The sequence below is a fragment of the Girardinichthys multiradiatus genome, chromosome 3 (assembly GCF_021462225.1).
Source record: "Girardinichthys multiradiatus isolate DD_20200921_A chromosome 3, DD_fGirMul_XY1, whole genome shotgun sequence".
Taxonomy (NCBI): Eukaryota; Metazoa; Chordata; class Actinopteri; order Cyprinodontiformes; family Goodeidae; genus Girardinichthys; species Girardinichthys multiradiatus.
Genome location: NC_061796.1, coordinates 12,388,267 through 12,412,957, shown reverse-complemented (window position 1 = coordinate 12,412,957; position 24,691 = coordinate 12,388,267). Strand labels below are relative to the sequence as shown.

Genomic DNA, 24,691 nt, shown 5'->3' with positions numbered 1-24,691 from the left:
GGGAAGCTGGTGCCTATCTCCAGCAGTCTACGGGCGAGAAGCAGGGTATACCCTGGACCGGTCGCCAATCCATCGTAGGGCAAAACAGAGAAAAACAACCATGCATACACTCATTAACACCTAAGGGCAATTTAGAGAGACCACATTACCTAACAGTCATGTTTTTGGACTGTGGGAGGAAGCCAGAGTACCCGGTGAGAACTGTGCCACCGTGCAGCCCATAACTGTCCAAACACTAGAAAACAGATTAACCTTTCTAATCTATGTGTATCAGATCAGAAAACAAAAATAGGACATCTACTTTAAAATAATTATCCATTTACCACAACACACTACAGATAATCATTAAAAAGGAGAAAGGAACATTGAGTGTTCAGTATTATTTCCAAGCTCTTTAGATTTAAAGCTGGGAGCTTATTGGCATTTGCATCAGTGTATTGATTCTTTCTTTGTGTGTTGTCTGTCTACGGCCAGGTGGGGAGCAGGGTAGACTTCCAGTGCCAACAGGGATACATACTGCAGGGCTCCACAACAAGGCTGTGTTTACAAGATCTTACCTGGACTGGGATCCAACCTACCTGTGTCCGTAAGTACATATTCTTTATGCTCTTACTGTATCTTCAGATCACTTTTCCTGGCTTTGTTTATCTCCAACCCTTCAGTCTTTTTCTTACTATTTATCTGGGCTGCTGGTTACTCAGGGTCTCTTTACGCTCTTCCTCTGCCCTTCACCTCCTCACCCTCCCTGTGCCTCTGTCAATGCCAAGTTCTCTCATTCGCTTAATCCTCATCTAACCTGGGACCTTCCAGTAGATTGCCTCTCATACCTCAATTAACCTGTCATCATTCTGATAGTGAAATGTTGACCAAGATTACTGTCATTCTGTTTGAACAAGCTGAACTGTCAAGCAACATCAAACCAGGGCTGTGTGGTATATCCCATTCACTTTGCCAAGAAAAGTGGTTCTCCGAGTTGTGATGAAATTTGGTATTTCTGTGAGATTCCTTTCTGCTTAAGCAATTTTTCTGGAGCTTTTCCTTCTTAAATCGAACCAAGACTGTCGGATGGATGGATGGATATTATCTTCATAGTTTTTTAGCATATGCAAATGCCTCACATTTGGAGGCATTTACTATTATTAACCGGTAAGGTTCCCATGATTTAAATCAGCTCTTGTTTCAAGGTGGCCCGGACAATATGCAGCAGAAAAAGTCATTTTTATGTTGCAGCATGATTTTTAAAGTATCTCTGGGTGTTTTAATAAAATAAGGGGAAGTTTCAGAGGGACTCTGAAACCTTTCCTTTTTGCTTGCTACTCTTTTATTGTGCATACACTCACTGATTTATTGGGCTGAGCCAGCCAGAGCTAATACTTTGTATTATCACATCCCTCCATTGAATTGCTATATTTACTATGGACTTTTGCAACATATTGCTTCAATGTCATATTTATTTCAGATGTTTCGATTTTAGATGCTATTCTATTAGAGCATGTTACGCTCATAGTTGTCTCTAATAGTTTTTTAATGTACCTTACTTACAACATAAACATGCACAGATAGGATTGAGGTCTTATCCATATACTGGAAGACAAAAACAGTGAAAACCTTACTTGTGAGCCTTTCACTTGACAGTTCATAGCTCATTCCCCCTCCACCTTTGTTTTTTAAATGTTGACCCTGTAACCATGCTCCTCTTTGAATGATTCAGGAGGCTGTGCAGCCCCTGACTATTTAATAGCATTTATTGCTGAGCTAGGATAAGATCTTCAAATAAAGCAGCAGCCTGAGCAAATGTATCCTCATGTAACTCCAGAATAATGCTGTGGCAAATTCCAAAATCTGCCAATAAGCAATTTCAATCTGACCAGAAAACTGTGAGTTTAGATGCAACTCTGTCAGGCATATGATCTTTGTGCAGAGACAACGACAACACAGTCTGCTTTCACTTCTATTTACTATATTACTGGTTGAAGTGGTTTGAGCCTGTACAATACTGTCCCTTGGGACTGGAGATTTTCTTTTTCCCTTCCAAGGGGAACGCACTATAACAAAAGAGTAAAATGGAACATCAGTTACTGAACTTAAATTTAAAACTTGAACCTTTGAAATGGAAACCTCTTACCGCCACTTTGAAGTTGTTGAACACCATTTCTCTTTATATCCCCCAGGGCAAAGGTTGTTCAAGGTAATAGAGCTCTCATTATTATGGAAATACAACTTACGTTGGTTTAGGGTCGTATATTACAGCCGCTGTATCTTAATGCTTGCACCTCCAAGTGGACACCAAAAGTAAAACTGATGAGTCATATTTGTTTTTTCCCATTATTATTTCGCTCCTTATTAAATTGAAAAGTTATGGTTTTAGACTTATTAGTCTGCACATTTGTGTTAGTAAATGCTAAGCAGAGATTCAAATGTTTCTTTTGAAAAACCCATAACGAAGTTAGATTTTTTTATATTGTCATAATACTTAATTCCCAAAATTGTTTTGAATATTTTATCCTGTAAATGTTACATGAAACTCCAATAATAAGGGATTTTCTGTAAAATAAATTAATAAATAAAAACAAAAGTAATTGTCTATCTTGATATATATGACAAAATCAATGAGACTTAAAGTTTTCAGGTTATAGAGTTTATGTTGTTGTCTCTGTGTTTGGCAGGTACAGATTGTTGCTGGGTAAATCTGTTATCTTAAATGAAGCACATCAGGAGCTACTATCTAGCATTGCTTCATCACATGTAGTGGCCTGACAATCCATTGATTTTCCCTCTGCCCTTGTCTTGTCATTGTTACTGCTGGAATTATTAGAGAACAATGTACTTGATCTTCTCTAGATTCTTCTGCCACTGCTTGAAAAATTAAATACAATGCTATGAAAAGTAATTGCTACCTTGCAGATTTTCTTTGATTTAGATTTGTTTGTCACACTTATGTTTTTCAGGTCATTAAACAAATCTTGATATCAGAAAAAGGTAACCTCAGTAAATACAAAATACAATTTTTTTATTATCATTCATTCATTGAGGGGAAAAAAGACATCCAACCTAACCTGGCCCTGTGTGAAAATATAATTGTTCCTCTTGCGAAATCTTGAACCAAGAACACACCTAAACAAAACCTGTATGACAACACAAAGTAGACTTATGGAGTTTAAACAAAAATTCAGAATGAAAGACTCACCCTCGCCGTCTCCAGCGTCCAATGACTTCCCCGTGCGTCTCCCGGCCTTCCAATCTGCATCCTGTCCGCCTGATTCATCATCCAATCACCTTCCGACGCCTGGTTTTTAAAGGACCTTCTGCTGTGTTCCTCCTCGCTTGTCAGCTGAGCTTATCCCTCCTCCACCCCACCTCCACCATCTTCCTTCACATCTACTCCTGGCTTCCTCGCTCCCTGGCCGCCAATCCAACACCAGTGTCGGATCGGGGGGAAGACATCTCTAAATCTAAGCCTTACAAATGTTCATCTTAGCTCATATCATTCACAGCATTCATGTCTTCCTCCCAGGTCCGAGCGCCAGAGATATAATTATGTAATTTCACATCATTAAAACTTTTCTAATTGCCAACCCTCTCTTTGTGAGTCTTTTCAGATTGAAATTAATCTTAGTTTCATTGCCACTTCTCAGGTAAGGATTACAAAGCAATTTCTTAGGTGTGGGTTCCCAGCAGATCTCAGAGAGAGACATTATCCACAAAACATGGAAGACTGATGAATTTTCCCAGGACTAGCAAGCTTACCAAAAGTAACAAGATAAAAGTGGCATTTTTTTTATTTTATTTCGCCCTAGTGGCCTTTATTGAACATTAGTTTTTTGCAGGAAAGTGGGTGGAGAGAGAAGGGGAAGACATACAACAAATGTGGCGAGACTATGAATCAAACCCAGGACAACCATATCAAGGACCCTAGCCTCTGCACATGGTGCACCTGCTCTACCAGCTGAACCCCCCAGCACCCTAAAACTACGATACTTTGATAGGTGTGAGTCCTATAATGGCTGGCACAAAACAGAAAACATCTTAGTAAAAGAACATTATGGCAACAGTTAAGCATAGTGGTGGGAGTGGGATGATTCTGGGCTGCTTTGCTGTTTCATGACATGGATAGCTTGCTGTAGGTTATGCAACCATGACTTCTGCTCTTTAGCTGAAAATCCCAAAGGTGAATGTTTGGCATTGCCATTGTAAGGCGGCCATTAGGTGAGAATCAGGGTACACCCTGGACAGGTCTTAGGCAACACAGAGACACAGGACAAAAAACCATTCACACATACACTCAGGCTTAAGACCAATTTAGAGAGACCAATCAACCTAATTTTTATGTTTTTGGGCTGTGGGAGGATGTCGGACTGCCTGGGAGAACCCACGGGGAGAACACACAAACTCCATGCAGAGTAGCCCTGCTGAGATTCAAACCAAAGGCCCCCTTGCTGTGAGGCAATAGTTCTAACAACTGCTTTTTAAATTTATTCATGTTTTCTTTGTGTGAAATAAAATGTTCTTTCATTATCTAAAACTTTAAAGCGTGATGAAAAACACCCAAAACAGAAGAAAAATGTAAAAAGGCAAATACGTATACAACATTGGTCACTTCATTAGGTACATTTGTTAGTTTGCAAACAAATGTAGCAAATCAGCAAACCACACAACCACATGGCAGCAACCCATTGTACCTAGCCATCTAGATGTCTTCTAGGTGAAGACAACTTGGGAAGAAAGAGAATTTAATTGACTTTGAACATCGCATTGTTACTGTTGCCTGATGGCTTGATCTTACTATTTCAGAAACCGCTAATTTACTTGGATATGCTTTATGGAGAATGGTTTGAAAAAGAGAAAATATCCATTCGGCAGCAGTTGTGTGGACGAAGAGGCCTTGTTAATGTCAGAGGACAATCAACAGACTGCTTCAAGATGACAAAAAGGCAACAGTAGCTCAAATTATCATCTGCGGAAAACATATGTGGAATACCATTTCTGGGTGCACAACACATGGATCAAGATAGGCTACAGCAGACTAATACCACATAGGGTCAGCTAACAAGAAACTGAATCAAAAACAGATTGGAAACATGTTGCCTGGTGCCACAAGTCTCAATTTGATCTTCAACCTTTAGGGTCAGAGGGTCAGAATTTGTCAAAAACAACATGAAAGCATGGATCTATCCTGCCTTATATCAAAGGCTCTGGCTGATGATGATGGTGGTGGTGTAACATTGTGAGTGATATTTTCTATGCACACTGTGTGCCCCTTAGCAGTTGAGCTTTATTAAAATACCACAGCCTACACGGGTACCTCCTTTTCACTCTGATGACACATGGCTGCTGTCCCAGGTCCACTTCAAAACATTTCTAGAAGTTTGTGGAAGACAACAGCAGTGGGCCTTATCTGTGATGATGATGACACCCCTAAAGGGAATAGGTGAAACACCTGGTGTAAAGGTGGAAAACCAGCAACCTCATCCTGAATGTCAAAAAGACCAAGGAGATTATCATTGGCTTCAGGAGGAGCCAGTCCAGTCACACATGTCTCATCATCAACAACACAGCAGTGGAGAGTTAGCACCACTAAGTTTCTGGGGGAGCACATAACAGACGCCCTGACCTCCATTACATCAAAGTTCTTGGGGGGGGGGGTACAATATGTGTACAGATACAGAGTATTGCTGCTCAGTTTACCCATCTGCTGATGGCTACTTCCATCAACATAATGCAAAATGTTGTAAAGCCTTTATTCCAGTGGCCCTCCACGGTCACCTGATTTCAGTCCAATAGAGCACCATTGGAATGTGGTGAAACAGGAGACCGATGGCCACAATTGATTCACACAACTTTCTGGTGAAAGTTTGCTTTCCTGACCTTTTTTTTTTCTTTTTAAAGTTTTTTGGCACTAGTGGTCTTTATTCATCAGTAGCTGGACAAGAAGTATGGTAGAAAAGAAAGGGAAGACATGCAGTAAATGTCCCAGGGGAGGGGTATCAAACTCAGGTATCAAACTCAGGGCCCGGAATAGAACCTAGGACAGCTGTGTTGAGTGTTAAGTTTTGCGAGATATAGGACCCCAGAATGCAGATGAGCAGGCAGCGTGATGGTAAGTGAAAAAAGGTTTAATAACAAAAACTCACACTCAGCAGGAGGCAGGAACAAAACAAACGGGCAGGCAAGACAGGCATGGCATGATAAAAAAAACAAGACTTGGTTTTACAGCTTTCTGCTAACACAGAGTTTCAGCTATATCTCTCATTTTGTCTTTGTAAAGTGCATTCACAAGACCTATAAACATATTTTAGAAAATGGGTTGCAAGTGTTTTAGCTTAGAATCCTCTAAGATGTGATATAGGTTTGCATTATGTCTTCATATGGATTGTAAGGACATATTCCTTAAGATAGCCTGCATTTTTCATTATGGTGTTTTTGTGGATAACAGAGTTGCTTTCATTATGCATTAGTCTTTGCTATTAAAAAACGCATTTATCTAATGATATTTTTACCCCTTAAAGTATGCACTTAACAAAATCGATATTAATGAGCAGTTTCATCTACCATCTGTTACATGCTCTTGACATTAAAAAAAAGTAAGATTCATTGTTCTAAAGTACACTCATGCTTTTTGAAAACAGTTTTTTAGGAGACTTGCTTGCTAGTGTGAACATGACGTCTCCACAAATGGCCAGGCATTTGTCATGTTACATGCTAAAACTCGGCAGTGGTAATATCCAACAAGAGTATTTTTCCATTCACCATTCTCTTCCACTAAGTCTAGAAATTGTGTTTCATCCTGGCATTCCTTCCGCTTCCTATTTCCACTAATGTTATTAAAATGCTATGAAGGACCGATTTGGTACTGTGCAGCTGTCTCCTATTTGACAGCTGGCAATATGCTTTTTCACTCGCAAGCATCAAAATTATTTCACTTTTTTCACATTATTGTTGATGGCTTGGAGCCTGAATGTTCAACCCTGCAGTGTTTTTTGTTTTTGGGTGATTTACATATGGTTTCATTTGGTAGAGTGAGTTGTTGTTGGAAAACATTAAAGTAGACAAAATCCACTAGAGAGAAAATGAACGTATTTAATATAGACTATAAAAGGTCTGTGTTTTGGAAACGCAGTTAAATTAACTCATGTCATTTCTCCTTCAGCCAAAGCTGTTTTCCTCTAAAAGAATGAAAAGATCTTGTCAGGTTTAGCGTGACCTGTTAGGTAAATTTTTTAACCCAAAATTTCAAAGTTAGCATATGTTTTCATTTTATATAAAAGAATACTTTAAATGTAAACCTATAATATTTGATGTAGAAAAGTGCTCACATACCCTATTCGGTCATTGCAGTTGCAGCTTCAAGTCCTCTTTTAGCAAGTCTCTTGGAAAGCTTGAGGCACCTGCATCCGGACTGTTTATCCCGTTTCTCCTGAGGATCCTTTCAAGTTCCATCAAACTATCTGGGAAGAAAATGTATACTGCCATCTCGCTTCATCACCCCAGATGATCTGTGGGATTAAAGCAAAGGGTTATTGTAGGACAGAAAGAGATTTGCCCAAAACTGATTGGCTGTTTTGGATTACTGCCTTGGAAAAGTGAAACACCTGTATCAGTGTCATAGTGTGGGCTCTTTCTGTTTGTCTCCTGTCAGAACAGTTGTAATTTTATCAATTCTGACCAGTGTCTCTACTCCTGCTACTGAATGGTGCTTTTATTATGACACAGTATAAGCCATATAATAAGCATTTTCTACAGTTATTTAGACTTTTGCCCACATACTGTACAGTCATAATTAATAAATCAGAATATGTGCTTTGATTAGGCTTGTTTGTCAGATTATAAGTACATTTTTGAAAATAACAAGCATTAATCAGCTATTAAACATAACTTTTATTAAGCCGACATTTCTGTATTAAAAAAATTTTTGATCTGATGTAATAATCAAATGTCATTTTTTCATTAGCTGTAAATGGAAACTTGTCATAATCAACAAAAATAAAGGCTTGAAAACATCAGTTTAGTTGTAAATAATCTATATAGTGTTTCACTTAGTGAATTAAGTTGCTGAAATAAATTAAGTATTTTGTATTTATTTTCCTTTTTGTCATGTATCATGTTACAACCATGCGTTCAGTGTAATTTATTTGACAGACCAGCACAAAGGAGCACACAATTGCAATGTGGAAAGAGGGTGTTGTATAGGATTCAGTTTTTTTAATCACAGACTGGAAAATGTTGTATGCATTTGAATTCGGTCACTATGAGTCAATACTCTGTAGAGTCATTTTTTTTTTTTTGCAATTTTTGCTTCAACTCTTATGATGTATGTTTCTACCAGCTTTGCAAACCTAGAGACAGAAAAAAAACCAAAGAAAATTGTGATAACCTTGTTGCATAAGAGTATCCACCTCTTATCTAAAACATGGTTGAAGCACATTTTGATTTAATTTCGAAATTCATTTTGGCCATATCTCAACTTAGTAGTATTTGTCCACTCTACCCTCCAAAGGTTCTCCAAATTTATCAAACTGTGAGGACATCTCCACAGATGTTCTGTCAGATTTAGAGTCTGGACTCTGGCTTGGCCATTCCAAAATGGAATATCTTGTGAAAATATTCTTTTGAATGTTTAAATCAAAATTATTTGGAACTGTTTCTAAATGTTATCAATCTTTACAAAACCATTTCCATCTAAAGAAAAGTAAGAGAATGATGAGAGAATGATGCCACAACTGCCATTTTCACAGTTGAAATGACCTTCGGTTTGGTGAAATGCACTGTTGTTTTAGCGTCAATCATTCTTCTGGGGATTGGGGCTCTAAAGTTTCTGTTTGGTTGCTTTAGAGCATTACACATTCTCCCACCATGTTTTAGGTATTGGTGACTATCTTCCCTGCCATGGTCTGTGTGTGTATATGCAGCATTAGGAAATGGGGAGCAACCTTGAACATACTTGTTTTTACACAGTTGTATACATTTTACCGTTCTGACCTCTTTAATTTCCACAAACTGTGTGACTGATAATGTCCCAAAAAAAACCAAAAAACTAAAGACTATGAATGTATGATGAAATGTTTTAAAACATTTAGTAAAATTAAGAATGCATCTAAATACATGTCAAAATGAATTATTTTTTTCAAGCAATGATTTTTTTCTGCTAAGCTTTAAACTCAGTCAGTATAATATAAACCATCCATTTGCTGAGAATACCAAAGTGCAGGTCTTAGATGTTGAATTAGGAATACACTGCCTCCTGACATTGATACTCCAATCCAACATGTAATGAATTTCCTTTACTCTTGAAAGAAAACAAATGATTTTGGAAAAAACAAATAGTGGAATCTATCTTTCCTCATGGCTATCTAATGAAGAGTTGAAATGTACAGACTAGATAGAAATTATAGATGGAAAAGTTTAGAAAATTATTTAGCAATTCAAGTTTTAATAACCTTGAATTAAAATGGTGTATGTGTAACTGGTGTGACTTCATTTGTGTATGAATTTTTGAGTATTGCAAAGATACTACCTAGACTGGTGCTTTTTTTCTAAATGCACGTACACACGTCCTATTCCAGGACCCTGCACAGATTTGTTGGACAGGAATTCTTTGAAGAGTTCTAGTGGTCAGGGTCAGTGTGGTGATAGTCAGTGCTTTAGAAATGGGTTCATACCCCTGTCTTGATCAATATTGTACCACAGTTCCTTGTAAACTAATTGATATGGGGATCTGGTACAGTGCTAATCCCCTAAAGCAATATAATAGGATCAAGTCTTCATAAAAATATAAAACTTTGTTGAGAAGTCATTTGTCTGAAGTGAAAAATCTCATTTAAACAAGTTACGTTTCCAGTAATGATGGGTTAAATTGTGGACATCTAGCTTCCTTCCTCATTCTCACCTTATGGAGCAGAAGGAAAGTTAGAGTTCAAGTCAGGTTACAACAGCTAAGCTGAATCAGTTTAAGACACTTAACATTTTTGACTTTATCGATATATGAAATGTCACTATTCATTTGTCTTTTTTTGGCATACAACCTCTTCCTGTAATGTAGGCCTAAAAAATGCTGCCACATTTAAGGTGTCTTATTGTTTATAAGCTTTATGGGATAGTTTTGTATAGAACTGTTCTGATCACCAGCCACTTGCTGTCAGCACTCCACACCTGTTTCCTTGATTTCAAATCATTAAAAATCATCTTCATTATACATCTCCAATCCTTTTTTATTGTGTTGTTGGTGACCCTGCATTTGGGTCTTCAACAATACTATAACAGGACAAAATGATCTGACCACTGGGAACCAGCAAAGAGATTTCAGAGACTGCGTGGGTGGTCAGGACATAATTGACGCAGTGGCTCAGCTCTCACTTTAATAAGCTGTGAAATTGGGCTCCTCTGCTATTTTTCATTGGCCTTGTGGAGTTGTTGGTGGAGACAGAGATGGATCACAGAGACAATGGCCGAGATCCGGGGTCCCAACCACCATCCACTTCACCTCTCGAGCCTCTCCTCTCGCACCTGCAATTGCCTCATCATTACGTTTATCATCACCCTCAGCTCAATTCTGCTTTAATGTGTGTGACTGTTCCTCTGCAGTCTGAGAGACTGAACAGCAAAGTCTCACCAGGCACCGGGTCATCAATTAGTAAAAAAATGGCTCATTCTATGCATTGAGCGCCCCCTGCAGCTTCTCCTGCACCAGAAACTGTAGCAGCTACTTTCGTCCAACCAGAGTTTTACCTCGACTCCCCAGAGCTGTACCTCCATGTTCCTGTCCCAGTGTTCTCCGAGAGGATCAAGGAGGATCATGTTCTGGGCCCTCATGTACGAAAGAGTGTGCAGCATTCATACTAAAAGTTTGCGGTAGGGAGAAATTCTGAAACGGTCAATTATTCTAGCTGCATGTGGCGCTTGGACTGCCCGGTCCCCACCCCTAAATACATATGCAAAGTAGTATAAATAACTGGAAAGCACCCACCATGTGTCCAAATAACCATGGCAACGGTGCTGTGACAGTCCGAATCGGTTCCTTTCAGCGGAAAAACGCTAAGAGAGACTGTGTCTACACACCCTGAGGGCTATTTGTAGTCAGTTACAGCAAACTAACACCTACTTGAATGACATCAGCGACTCATACCTGACTGAAAATAAAACATTTGTCCCGTTTAGTTCTACAATGTGTGTATTTAAACCAAGCGGCGCTGACTAGCTGCTGCATTGAACTTATTCAAAGCTCAATGCTGATCATTATAATGACGTGAATATTTCTCCCATATTTCTATTTGGAAGGGTGTCACCACACACACTATGTGAAGTACTTTAAATCTTTACAACCATTCAAGATGTCACATAAAAAATTGAAAATTACCTTGTAGCCAGCCATTATGCAAGTTTGTTACCAACACTACTATTATTATTAGATTAAATATTATTATTTTGATAGTAGAAAGGAATTATGAGTTGAGGATTGTTGAGGATTTGTGTGACACATTTTCGTATCACAAATAAGTTGCACATATATTGAATGACCATGCCTTTTATTCACAAATGTATATTCACGTACAGATGGGGCACTAAAAGCAGTATAGGTGCAGTCCATAGCTCTGATTACATTCAGAAATCGGCTCCTTGCTGCAAATGAGAGCTACAGTTTAGCAAAACCTTTTATAGATGAGAAACGTACGGATGAGGCCATGGCTGGCATGGCACGGCTCAGGGATGACTGTTAAATACCCGACCTGTCAGCCAGCTCCCTCTGAAAAGCTCGTTGAAAGACCGCAGAGTAGTGAGAATTGGAATTTGCACCGGCGACGCACGGTCCCTCCTGGTTTCCCTCTGTAACACTGGGGTCAGTTCCGTGCAGAGCTCCAAAATAATTGTCCTAGGCAATCTAAACCAGCTAAAAGCCCTGCATCATCGTGTGCCAGCAGGTTAGAATGATCTCTGAAAAAAACACTCCCTCCGACTTCTTCCATTGGCGGTGTCCTTCAGCTGTGCCAAAGCTGCGATGGTTCCACTATTACGCGTAACTTTACGCAGCTGTTTATGGACATGTGTGATTGTCTACAGCTTGTCCACCTTATGAATCATCAAATCTGACTTGTTAGGAATTATTCTGCTGATCTGACACCGGTTTCTTTCTCAATGAGAATGAAAGTGCCTCTTAGATGATTCACATGCATTATATGCTCCTCAGTGCACAGACCGATGCGCATTTCCATCTACAGGTGACGGAAACAGAGAAAGTTTACATCTGACTGAGGTGGTTTCCATTATTTTCTGAGGTGTGTTACTTTATTGAGACCAAATGTGATTCACTTTCATCGCTCGTATTTAAAACATAAAAGCTTTGATGCTCCATTGATTAAATACAGTTGAATGGAGTCATATTTCAGTGTATTTAGGTGAGTTTTTGTTCTCTGTTTATTATTGACAATTGAAAAAGTTTCACGGCATGCCACAAATTTGCGTGGATTTCCGTACACTTTTCGTTTCCATTTATGCCAAGTTGTGCGTCAAACATTGCCTCGCGAGGTTTATGTTTGAAGTACACTTCATACATGAGGCCCCTTGTCACTAAGAAGACCTACGATTGTCTGACTCATGTTTCTATCTCAGGGTCAGCCTCATGTTCCAGTCTCTCAGATGCCCCAGGGGGGTCTCCTTCACGTTCTGGTCTCCCACGGGGCACAGTAGGGTCTTCCTCATGTTCCTGCCATCAACAAGGAGGTTGAGGGTGGCCTGCCCCTCAAGTAGTCCTGTTCTTCTCATTAGGCCCTTTGTATAGGACACTTGGATGGAAACGGTGGCCTCCAGAGAAGCTCCTACATGGGTTCATCATGTACTAGAGAAAAAATTAGCTTAAGTCCAAATCCAGCTGCCTGGAGCATTCAATTAATCCAAAACGCTGCACAGATGCAACAACACACTGGGGATTTTTCCAACAGCTACGCTTTAGTGTTGCATTTAAGTACACCTCATTCACGGGAATGTCAATCAAAACACTCCGAAGTGATTTAAACCTTTTTTATTCACAAATGTCTGCACAATCCTCTAACTTCCTAAACCTCAATCCATACATCCATCCATCCATCCATTGTGGTTATACCTACTTATCCTTTATTCAATAAAAATAAATCAAACCAAATCTTCTATATTGGTCACTTTTTAGTTGTTTCTTTTCATTGAAGCAAATTGAAAATGAGCCAAACCGTGATTTTAAAACCAAAGTCTGTGCCAAACTGTATTGTATTTTTGTGTATATCTTTATGGACTGCTTCTGGCCCTTCAGAAGATAGAAGTCTGCTTTGGTCTGGACCCACTTGGACTAGCTAATAATGACAATCTTGATCTGGATTTGTACTAAATCAGTTTTCTACTCAAAGTAAGATAGTGACTGCTTATAATCTTTTAAAGGCTTTCTTCATCCTAAACTCTCCCTTTAAGTTTGCGTACATTTTTCCAAAAATAAATTCTTAAAACGAATCTTTGTATGTTTTGCTACAAAAAGCACTGAAAACACGATGCAAGAGGGAGCAGTGTTAGTTTATTGGTAAATTATGCAAATGCTAACTAGCTGAAGCTCAGAATGTCATTTCACTTTGGTGTTTTTATTATGAATATTTCACAACAGGGCATTGGCTTTAAAAGAGGCTCTTCTATCAGTCTACTATCTTTTTTTAACCTTGCCATCTCTCCTCCTCACTCTTGAGGACTTAATTATATATCGTCTATCTTTACAATTGTGTTTGTGTGTGTGTATTTGACTCTATTTATATTGTGTCTCCCTGTAGATGTGTGTAATAACACATTTGCCCTCTGCTTAATCTCCAGCTCACTCCTGCAAGCAGCCAAGGAGCCCAGCCAACGCTGATGTCATGGGTCTAGATCTGCCCTCCTATGGGTACACCTTGGTGTACACCTGTCAGCCAGGTTATTTCCTCTCCGGGGGTTCAGAGCACCGTGTCTGCCGCTCTGACGGCAGCTGGACGGGCAAGGTGCCTGTGTGCAGAGGTATGCTGTTGGCAGAGGTCTGCAGGGGCAGATGATGTAGAGGGTGGTGAAGTAAAACTGAAAATGTTCAGGGGAGGGTTTTGAATAAATGTAAAGGGTAAGAGTCGGGGAGTCCGGTAGTGTGTTGTTCTGTTGCATGTGTTATCAGCCAGTTTCTATAAGCCTGTTTGGATCTATTTTTTTCAGAAATGTTGGAGCTGTAAAAATATGGGAAAGCTTAATACAGACAGTGTGTTACATTCACCAGTGTTTCCACAGCTTTAAACCTGGCAGTGCATTGCCACATCTCAGTGACATACATATTTATGTTGATTTTCAGTTGGATCGAAATCCCAAGAGAAAATTGTCAAACCCATACCAGGGACAGCAAGCCCTAAGATGAAGGGTGAGTATTTACAAAACATGCGCTGCTTGTAAAAAAGGCATGTTGTCTTCTGGATGAAACTAAATTTAAAGTCTACTTTCTTTACATTGGTTAATCCACTGTAAACAATGTATTGTTTGTGCTCTATTTACCTTCCAGGTAGGTTTTGTGCTCTTTCTTTGGCAAACAATAAAGCTTTGTCAAAATCATGGAAATTACTTATTTTGCTGTTATCCTGTTTTAGCAAATATTTGATAGGTTCAAACAATTAAAATAGTCTATTAGTAGACTTTTTGTTTTTTTTATGACTAGACTTTGTAACTTAACCCCCCTTGTGCAGTTTTATGTTTAAAATTTAAAGTCATCAAATAGGAAAAATTACTACAAAAGGATAATTACATGCAATTAGTACCAGTTAGCTTTTTAAAAAGAAAGCTAAATTAGCTTACCTGTAAATTATACTATACACTATGCATGTTACTGGTAATAACAGTATTTATAATGGAAAGAAAGAAAGAAAGAATTTGGCTCTGCAATCTAGAAACAATAAAAGCTATAAAATGCATCAAATGTAGAGTTCAGAACATTCTGACAGATAATTAGATTGTAATGGGGCCGTTTGTATGTTTTTTGTACCTAAAATCATGTATGTAATTTCAGTGTTCTGTTCTCCACTGTCATCACATTTTTTCAGTAGATGGGATTGCTGCAAAGTCAATGGACGTCCTTAGAGAAACAACATTTTACCATTTGGCATATATGATCCATCCGACTTTATTGTGTTGTGCTAAAATAGTATTAAATTTAGACTATATGTTATGGCATCTGAATGATAAACGATGATTTTATTGTATTGGAACAAACTGCATAAACTTAAACAGTATTTGGACCCATACACCTGGAAATGAATTGGACCTGGTTGTCTTGTAAAATGCCTTAAGATGACATTTGTGTTAATTTGGCAACACATAAATACAACAGAACTGAACAATATTTCACCATTTTTAAGAGCTGCTTTCCTGCCATCTGCCAACATTTTAATGGTTTTAAAAGAGCAAAACAGCCAGCATGCATACACAATTATCTCAACATAACTGTTATTATGGAAACAGTGAGAAATAATTATTCATCCTATTAAAAATAAACCTTAATTGATGATGTTTGTGAACCTTTAAAACTAACAGGATGATTGGGGTCCTTACGTTTGCTTTTTGAGCTTTTTTTCTGAAGCTGTTTCTATGAGACAATAAATTAATTCTACATTTACATTTCAAAATATAAATGTAGAAATTGGACACAACAGACATGCTCTTTAGCAGGACGGTAGAACTACAGAATACACATTTTATTGACCATTTTTGATAGCTGTTGTTATGAGGTTTTGACTTTAGGCAAAATATGTGATTGATTATATATATATATATATATATACTGTATATACTTTTGTATATATATACTTTTTCCTGTTTTTTTTTGTCATTGCAGTAAAATAACAAAAATAGTTTATTCTTTCTACTAGTACTAGTACCTAACCATGACTTTGTTTTCACCTTTGTGTACTTCTAATAGACTCCTCATTTCCAATGATAAAATATGATTACCTGCACATAAATCCTGAGTTGTAAAATGGTGAAAATGGTTTTAGCATGACTGAAAAGATTTAAATTGTTCTCCTCAGTTCACAGTGTCTGCCAGGACCTATATTTGTCAGGTAGTTAATTAATATTAACTGTTCATGTTTAAGTATAAAAAATCTTAGCAACTTAAAGATTATCAACCCTTTTGGCATAATTCTTCCTTTGCATGTCTAATATCTCTTTGGTAGTGTCAAAACAAATATTCAGCATTAACTAAACACTGATTGGATGCATAAAAGCAACATCTTGTACACATCTTGTTGTATTCACTTGTATTATATTTTGCTAATGTCTTTACATTTTCTTTCCTTAAGTTCCAGACGATGTGTTTGCCCCTGATTTCATCTGGAAGGGTTCCTATGATTACAAGGGGCAGAAACAGCCAATGAGTTTGACAGTCACCAGCTTTAATGCTTCAACTGGAAAAGTCAATGTAACTTTAACAGACAGTAGCACAGAGTTTCTGCTCTCGGGTGAGTCATCTATAAATTATCAGTCTCCTACTTCCTACCCTGCACCTCCCCTCTCCTCCCCCAGCACCTCTGTATGTCACTTCCATTTATTTTCAGGGTGCCTCGTGTCAATCAGTCAATCACCAAATGATCTCATGCATGAGACTGGAAATTAACTATTGGCTTTAAAGACGGATGAATTAGTCGGAACTGACTGTCTGCCCACTCAAGAGTTTTATGCCTCCTCCCCTTCTCTTTTCCTACTTGTTTTTCTCTTTCCTTAAGCCTTCTATGTTTCTCAGTGTTTTCTTAATTCTCTGCTGATGCTTTCTTTGTTGTTTTAATTAATTCGTTTTTTTTACTTCATTTTTTGTTTGTCTTTTTGCATTCTGCCTTGTAGGTGTCTACAAGCGGCAGGAGACACGGTTAACGCTCTTGTTGTATCAGATGAGAACATTGACCTACAGCTCTTTCGGCAGGATTATGGAGGAGTCCTGGGCAATGGATGGATTTGTGAGTATATCAATTAAAAATGCTTAAATGATACCTGAGAGCTGCATACTTATTTAACTGTTGTTTAAAATTGTTATTTTCAAGTAGATGTTTCAGGCAACAGGGCATTATTTATGAGAAAAAACTGGACCTAATTGCAGCAAAGTCTTCTCATTACAACTTTTATGATATTGCTCAAAGTTCTACAAGAAAGTAAGAATGCAAACAAAGAAATGGTCATTTCTGGCTTTACAGTGTGTTTAAATGTACTTTAATCCAAGTAGCAGTATACTATATGCATCTCATTCTGGTAATGAATCTGTTTTTTGTACCTCAATTTCTCTGTTGCTGAATAAGTTCAGACATAAATTTGACATCTGGCAGGCCTCCAACATTTGTATGACAATTTAACTTTTTTCACATTAATGAGCTTCAAGGTCCAGCAAATAAAACCTGTCAACAGGCAACTGCACACCACAAACAGCTATTTATGGCATATTGCATGGCTTCTATCATGAAATGTGATTTTGAAAAATAACTAAGGTGTTATTTCACCTTTTAGAGTGATTGAATGTCTGGACTGTCATACCTAATATAGTGTAAGATTTCGAATACACCTCATACTTTCTTTACTAAAGCACAGCGTAGTTATGCCTATCAAACTTATATGCTGCTTCTTAGTGTTGCATTATGTTTTCCTGGTAGGTTTCAGCTGAGCCCGAGGGTGGTAGCTACGTATTTCAGGGCTTTATACAGGGTAAAGACTATGGACAGTTTGGACTTCAGCGACTTGGTAAGCAATTATGTAAAACACCCCAAACTCCCATTGCCATTTGTCACACATACTCATCTCCATTATTCACAACAGAAGAAAGAAAAGGAATGACATTTTATTCCAAGTCTCCGTTTTGTTTTATTATTTCCTCATGTGGATGTTTAGGCTTCACAGTTTATTGCGTGGTGTCATGCTCTGAAAAATGTGTTGGTACATTCTTGATGCAGCAGCAGCAGGAGGAGTATCCTAAGACATTAGTTTGAGTCCTTGATCAGTAAAGTCTCTCTAACTCACATTCAATCTCAGTGGTACAGGTTCCTTTTGCTGGGTAATGGATGATTCTAGTCTCCACTGACGAAGTAAGTATAAGCTATTATCATAGGCCTGGAAAAGAAAGTTTGTGCTTTAAGGTAGATACTCGTAACTATGTTATTATTTTGAGAAAGAGTAGAAGTAGTTCTAGAGTTGCTTTTTGGTGTTGACAGGGTTGACTAATGGTGCATTCAGACCGAACGTGAATGACGTGACCTGAGTGAGTGATTTACATGTTATCCCTATGTAGAAGCACATTCAGGAATGAAGCGATGTGAATTGATGCGGAGGACGTGTTTCTAGTGATGCGAACAGGGCAAATAGAGTATAGCAAGAGCGAAGCGAAACCCGCGATGGATGCCAATTTCGCTGGAGTTGAAAGATCTGAAATTTTCTGTCAATTTTACGTCGCAAATCAGTCAGGGTAGTCCCTGCAAAGAAAAAAGGGAAAACAATACCTACAGTCTGCAAACACCACATACATAAAAAAGACAGAAACATTCATGTACACATAGGATGAAGGAATGTTTGCTCTGAGGTAGTTTTTGTGGGTGGTTGGCTGTGGGTGACTTTCAAAAAAGCCATTGAAATTTAGTCCTGAAAAGGGCTGTTTAATAAGGCACACATGGAGTTGTGTAGCACACATGTGGCCTTCACACACAGCGTTCTACTGAGCTGAGAGTTTCAGCGGGGCTGGGTTTTGTCTCTGGAGAGATGTCAACGCCGGTGTCGCAGCCTTCTATGAATAAATCACCGTGACTCACTCTATAAAATCCAGGCCCGCCATGTTGAGTTGAAACCGGCAAGCAGCAGATAGAAGCTCCTCCTATTTGATGACGCAGTGAAGCGAGTGGAGTGTTGTCACCCGTTGGCCACACAAATTGCTGCCAAAATACCAAAACTATGTTGTGATGAAACAACTCGGACATCTAGGTCCACAAAAACCGTGTCATCCCAAAAAGATGTTTTGCACAATTAGCCTTTTCATTCAAATCCATCAAACAATGGAATCAGCTTCCAGACAGTCTGAAGCTGTCTGTAGATAATTTTCTCAAAATCTAAAAAAATACATTATGAATAATCAACTGTGCCAACATAAGTCCTAATACTGTGTTTACTTTTTATTCCTTATTACTTATTGTTGGTATATTTGTACCTAGTATTTTTAGTATTAATTAATTTAAGCAAATTAATATTTTTAGGAAATGTGTTTTGGATTGTATATAAAATACAAAGTACTTTTTTAACATGAGCTAATTATGTATTGTGAATTGTTTTTAGTGTGCACACCTGCCAGGATTCATGCTCGATACCTTCATAACCCCTGGGAAACTGCTCAAGTAGCTCCCGTGGGCTGATGCGGTCTCTTTACAAACTAAGCATATGCTTGGCTACTTATTCAATCAGTGTGCCTGAGCATGACTCCTATACTGAGTACATGCATAAGCCACTAACATCTGCTTCCCTGGATTTCACCTTTGCTCTTAAGAAGGTAGACCATCATCCTCAGGCAATTTGAATGAGGTGTGCTGTAAAGTCAATGAGCAAAGGGCGAAGGCAAATTTACCAGCTAGCTAGCTGTCAGATGCAAGCCAGATGGTTTTGTTGGCTAGTTAGACAATTTTGGCCCTAAGTGTTTACATAGCATTGGGGCATGAATCGTTGTTTTACACCAGCGTCACAATTTATTTTTACATTTCTCTGAAGCATCTGCTCAGTACAAGTCTTCTAAGTTAAACAACCTGATGTAAAGCAGAAATATTTTAGCAGATCAGTTTCTGTTTGCAGTGTGTACAAGTACTTCCCTGTCAGGGAATGTGGAAATGTACTAAATGAATATGTTGGTAACATTACAGACTAAAATGGTGGTGGCTATGCTTATCAAGCCATTTTTAATAACTAGCTGTTTGTTGCATGATGAGTTGATATGCAATAACTAAATATAAAATCATTGAATGATTGGAAACTACAGCACATACTTTTCATCCAGAAAACTTTTACCCTACAAACTTGTTCTCTAGAAATCGTGGGGTTTGTACCATAATAGGAACATTTGCATCTTTTTTGTTCCCGATAACTGCTGTCAGCCATGTCTCATTTAGCCACATTCATGCAACAGACAGGAGATTATCCCCTTCAGCATCATTGTGCTTCATTCCTTTGTGCTCATCATCTCTGCTGTCATTATCACATGATTGTTCTCAACTCCATTATCACAGTCACAGTGATGATTATCAGTGTGATCAGTGTGGCTGGCTCTTGTTATCAAGTGGCTGCTGAGTCTTGTCTGCATTATGATCCTCATCTTCATCACCATCGCTGTCATCATCACAACCAAGATATGTATCCTTCTTTCCTCACTTTAATTTCATTGTTTGCACTTTAAGTTTTTATTGATTGCATTACACATTAATGACTGAAAGTAAAATGCTGTCTTTGTAGGTTTAACTCTGAGAGAGAACATTACGCTTACGGACCAAGAAACCAACGGCTCCACCAACAGCAGCTCTGTTGCGATCGCTATACTCGTGCCTTTCTTTGCTCTCATCTTCGCAGGCCTTGGCTTTTATCTTTACAAGCAGAGGTAGGTGTTGCCTCCGGAAAATCCTCGAGTCTCAATATGCTTTATGTTAGGAGATTTTAACTGATTTCCAAAGATCTGGTTTTAAAAGAGGTTAACAGAGTTCTGGCAAATTCTAGAAAGGTATAGAATTTGACTGAAGTAGTTTTCAAGTATAGAGATGTATGGAAGCATAAACCATAGAAAATTTTTTTATTTCCATTTTATTTATTGCAGAATTATACCCCCTCCCCATTTATCCATGCTTCTGTCAATCTGTCCATCTATTGAGACATATGTCTGTATGTGTTAATGTATCTTTTCCTTCATCTACTTGTTCAACCAGCAATCCCTTTGTCCCCACATCTGTCCATTCATCCGGCCACCTATCTCTTCATCTATCTATCCCTAGTTCCATCCATGCACTCATAAATCCATAAATCTGCCATCCATTAATTCATCTGACAGATTTTCTATCCAGCTGTTTGTTTATTGATCCATCCATCCATCCATCCCATCCATCCATCCATCCATCCATCCATCTATTTGCTCATCCAGCCCTCATTTATTCAGTTGTTAAAATTATCCATTCATCCATAAATTCATCCATCAATCTAATAATCTGTCCATGAGTCTATCCGTCCATTCTTCTCTCTGTCATGCGTGCCTTCTCTCGTATATTGTTTCCTTTTTTCGTTCCTTCCTTCGGTTTTCTATATTCCATAAATAAAACCTGGCTATAAATATATCAACTAGTATTGTGAACCTTTGTATCTGTACTTCTAAAATGGGCTAAAAAGGACTGAAAACATATGAAATTTGAGTCTGGAAAGGTATGGAAATTAATAATGAAAAATGTGCATGATCCCTGAGTTTTGAAATGCCAGTTTGTGTGGAGCTACACTTAAAGTAAAAACTGTATTAGAATGATAAAGGTGATCCACTAAGGCCAACTCACACATCCTACTCTTCTGCAGTCAGGCTCCTCACTGAAACAGTCACACACTCGTGAGAGACTTCAAAGCATGATGCAATGTTAGTCAATGTATTACCTTCGGAATAGAATTACACAGTGGCGTACATCAGTGCATTTTAATGAGAAACACTTTAATGCAGTATGTCTTTTGCCCACGGTTCATACGCCATTTTACTGCACAGTGTACGTGTGCACTGTGTGCACATGGACACATTGTGTTTTAATTTAAAATGATTCATTTTCTGAACAGTTCACACATACAGAGTCTGTGACATGCAAATTCTGCTCGCAATATGTTCACTACCACTAAAATGGCACAGGGCTACTCTGACTGCTCTTTTCACTAGTAATTACATCACAACCTCATTTATCTTTAGCAGCTTTACACACCAAGATAATAGAAACACGTGATGGAAAGGAGTATCTGGGAATTGGAGGTCTGTATTTCTGCTAACATGCAACTTCATTTTTTTTGTTCTACAGAAAAACCGATAAAACTCAGTATACAGGATGTTCCGTCCATGAGAACAACAATGGGCAGGCCACATTTGAGAACCCCATGTACAACACAAACACGAAGGCTGCGGAGGGGAAAGTTGTCCGCTTCGACCCTAATCTCAACACTATCTGCACCATGGTTTGATGTCTGCTAATTATGGGAAATGCTTAGAGATGGGTGGAGAATTAACTGTATAATTATTATCTTTTTTTTTATTTAACAATATATACAAAAAATGCTTTTTGTCAGTTTCAGTTGGCACGCGGCAAGACTAATGTTTTGCTCAAATGCATAAAGCACAGTTTTAGCTACAGTCAAAGTAGCTGATTCATAAAGAGGAGGAAAATTAAGTTTCCTACCTTTTCAGAACTTGTTTTTTTGCACTCTGTGAGTGTAGACTCCTTGAATAAAAGACCTTCTAGCATAAAGATAAAACAGAGTAATTTTTGCTCAGTTGTAAAAATATAGAGTCATTATTACACAATACCAAATAAACACTATTTTTTTTTTCAAAGAGACATCCCAGATCTACCCATTTCTTTTTACTTTTCTTTAGTCCTAATGAAAATAATTTTGTAATCCGGGGAATAAGAGACTATCAACTGTGAGTTGGTCAGTGTAATCTATTTTCCATTTTACAAGTGGTCATGGTGAAGGAGGAGCAGCAGCTGGAGAAATGTAACTGTCTCTCATTGAATTGTGTCAGTGCTGTAGTCTACTCAAAGTTATACGGTCAATTATACCTCTTAATTGGATGGTACCTCTTACTGAAGAGATATATGGGCGGGGATTTAACTACAGAAGTGCAGTACAAATTGTGAGGGCCACTGGGAATGCTAGGGCTTTTATTGTTACAGTGCAGCTTCTCTGAAAACAGCAGAATACATTTCCCTCACCAGTCACATAGTCTGCATTGTATTTACTATCAAGCTGGGTGCAATCAATTTGTCGAAAGAAATTTAACTACAACCATTTTGAATTGCTGACTACCTTAATAGACAAGTGGAGGCAAGTAATTCCTTCCTGTATGTTAGTCAACCTGTGTCATAGATGTTCTGTTTTTGTTTTTTTGCTCAGAAATGTTCTGTGTTCCAAATAAACAAAATTTGGAGCAGATAACCTAGCCTTAAGTCTGTATATCACATGAATCTCAAATTAGGAGTTTTCTTGCTTTCACCTTTACAAGTTTTTGTTTTTTTTTACAAGGTTTTGAATCTCTAGAGTGCACAGACCCTACTTGTGGCAAGGTTTCCCAGAGGTTTACTTAATTCTGGACGTCATCACATTAAAGCAAAGGTGCATCAGCAGGGGTGCTTGAGGTGGGATGAGGCTTATTGTCTTGTTTTGTGCTCATGACAAATTTTGCCTTATTTTAGAGTAACTCAAAGACAGAATAAGCGCAACCACTAACTCATCCCTAGTGTTCCCAAACTAGCATGGTTTATTTTGGGAAACTGTGCCTTAGATAGACAAATTTGTGATTCATCCTCCTACTCTAAGACACTTCATGAATATACAGGCTTGGTCTATTTGGTTAACCCCTTTCTGACACAAGTTGTCATTTTAGTGGCTTACACAGCCATCAGCTTCTGCCAACAAATGTACAGTACACATGAATGAATTTGCACACTTTAACATGAACCACCGTCACTCAAGACCAACTATGTTTTAAAAAAGAAAAATGAGTTTAACACCGCCATCACATTTCTACATCATTGGAGTGCCTTGAATACTGTATAGGCATAAGTTTTGAAAGACAACCCGACTCTTGGTTCATTAAAGCTGCACACTCATGTCACATATCTGCACAGTTTGCAATGATTTAGTGGAGTGATGTTAGATGTTTTAAGTAACGAAGGCTAAATGCAGCTCATAGTTTCATAATTGTGCATGTTGGCAAAAAAGTGATCCTGTATAGCAACTGCTGCTACAGTACTTTATACCACTATATTGACCCCTTTCATTGCTATTCCACTTTGTACATTTATACAGTTTTGATACTTGATGGCACTCTTTGGCGATGTCTTGTGTTATCAATATGTAATATATTTTGAGAGCTCACTTTTCCTATAGATGAGAGAAGAATTGCATCTGGTACTCACAATATACAGCGAGTCTTGCATCCGGGGACTCTAAAAACAGAATGCTTTTAAATGTGCCACACAATTGTTATCTAATTCAAGAACCTGTGTATGTGAATATGTACATATTACAAATGTTTTGGTAAAGAGATCTATTTTTTATGCAGATAAAGCATTTGTAAGTTATTGAATATGTTGTGTAAAATTCCACATGTAAATGTCATGTAAGATCAAAAAGATTTTGTATTTTTTCTTTATCAACAATGTATAAATCGTTAATTTATATATAAAATATAAAATAATTCAGTTGTCACTTTTTTCTTATTTGTGCACGGAATTTGTCCTTTTGGCACCATGAGCCTTGTGGATATTTTGTCAGATCGAGGGTTGTCAGATCATGCTGTAATAGCGGGGTTTGGGTTGGGGGGTGGTCCACATGCACTTGAGAAGGTGAGATGCTTCTGTTTATTTTGTAATAAAACGTCTCGCAGCAGCTGTGCATAACAAAAGGTATATACCCAAATGTTCTTAGGAATACCCTGTAATTT

General features: G+C 38.2%; 1 protein-coding gene across 2 annotated transcripts in view; it reads left to right on the top strand.

Annotated features, from left to right (window-relative positions):
- Positions 1 to 24,449, top strand: part of LOC124865431 (CUB and sushi domain-containing protein 3-like) — a 359,430-nt gene extending 334,981 nt beyond the window's left edge. Inside the window, exons 63-71 of one of the 2 annotated variants that reach the window (XM_047360499.1) lie at positions 475 to 586; positions 13,816 to 13,995; positions 14,315 to 14,380; positions 16,311 to 16,469; positions 16,849 to 16,961; positions 17,646 to 17,733; positions 20,247 to 20,366; positions 20,470 to 20,611; positions 22,047 to 24,449. In XM_047360499.1, the coding sequence (XP_047216455.1) occupies positions 475 to 586; positions 13,816 to 13,995; positions 14,315 to 14,380; positions 16,311 to 16,469; positions 16,849 to 16,961; positions 17,646 to 17,733; positions 20,247 to 20,366; positions 20,470 to 20,611; positions 22,047 to 22,206 (1,140 nt within the window). In that variant the 3' untranslated portion in view covers positions 22,207 to 24,449. The remainder of the gene's footprint in view (positions 1 to 474; positions 587 to 13,815; positions 13,996 to 14,314; positions 14,381 to 16,310; positions 16,470 to 16,848; positions 16,962 to 17,645; positions 17,734 to 20,246; positions 20,367 to 20,469; positions 20,612 to 22,046) is intronic. The other variant, XM_047360500.1, reaches the window with a different exon arrangement.
- The last annotated feature ends 242 nt before the right edge of the window (positions 24,450 to 24,691 follow it).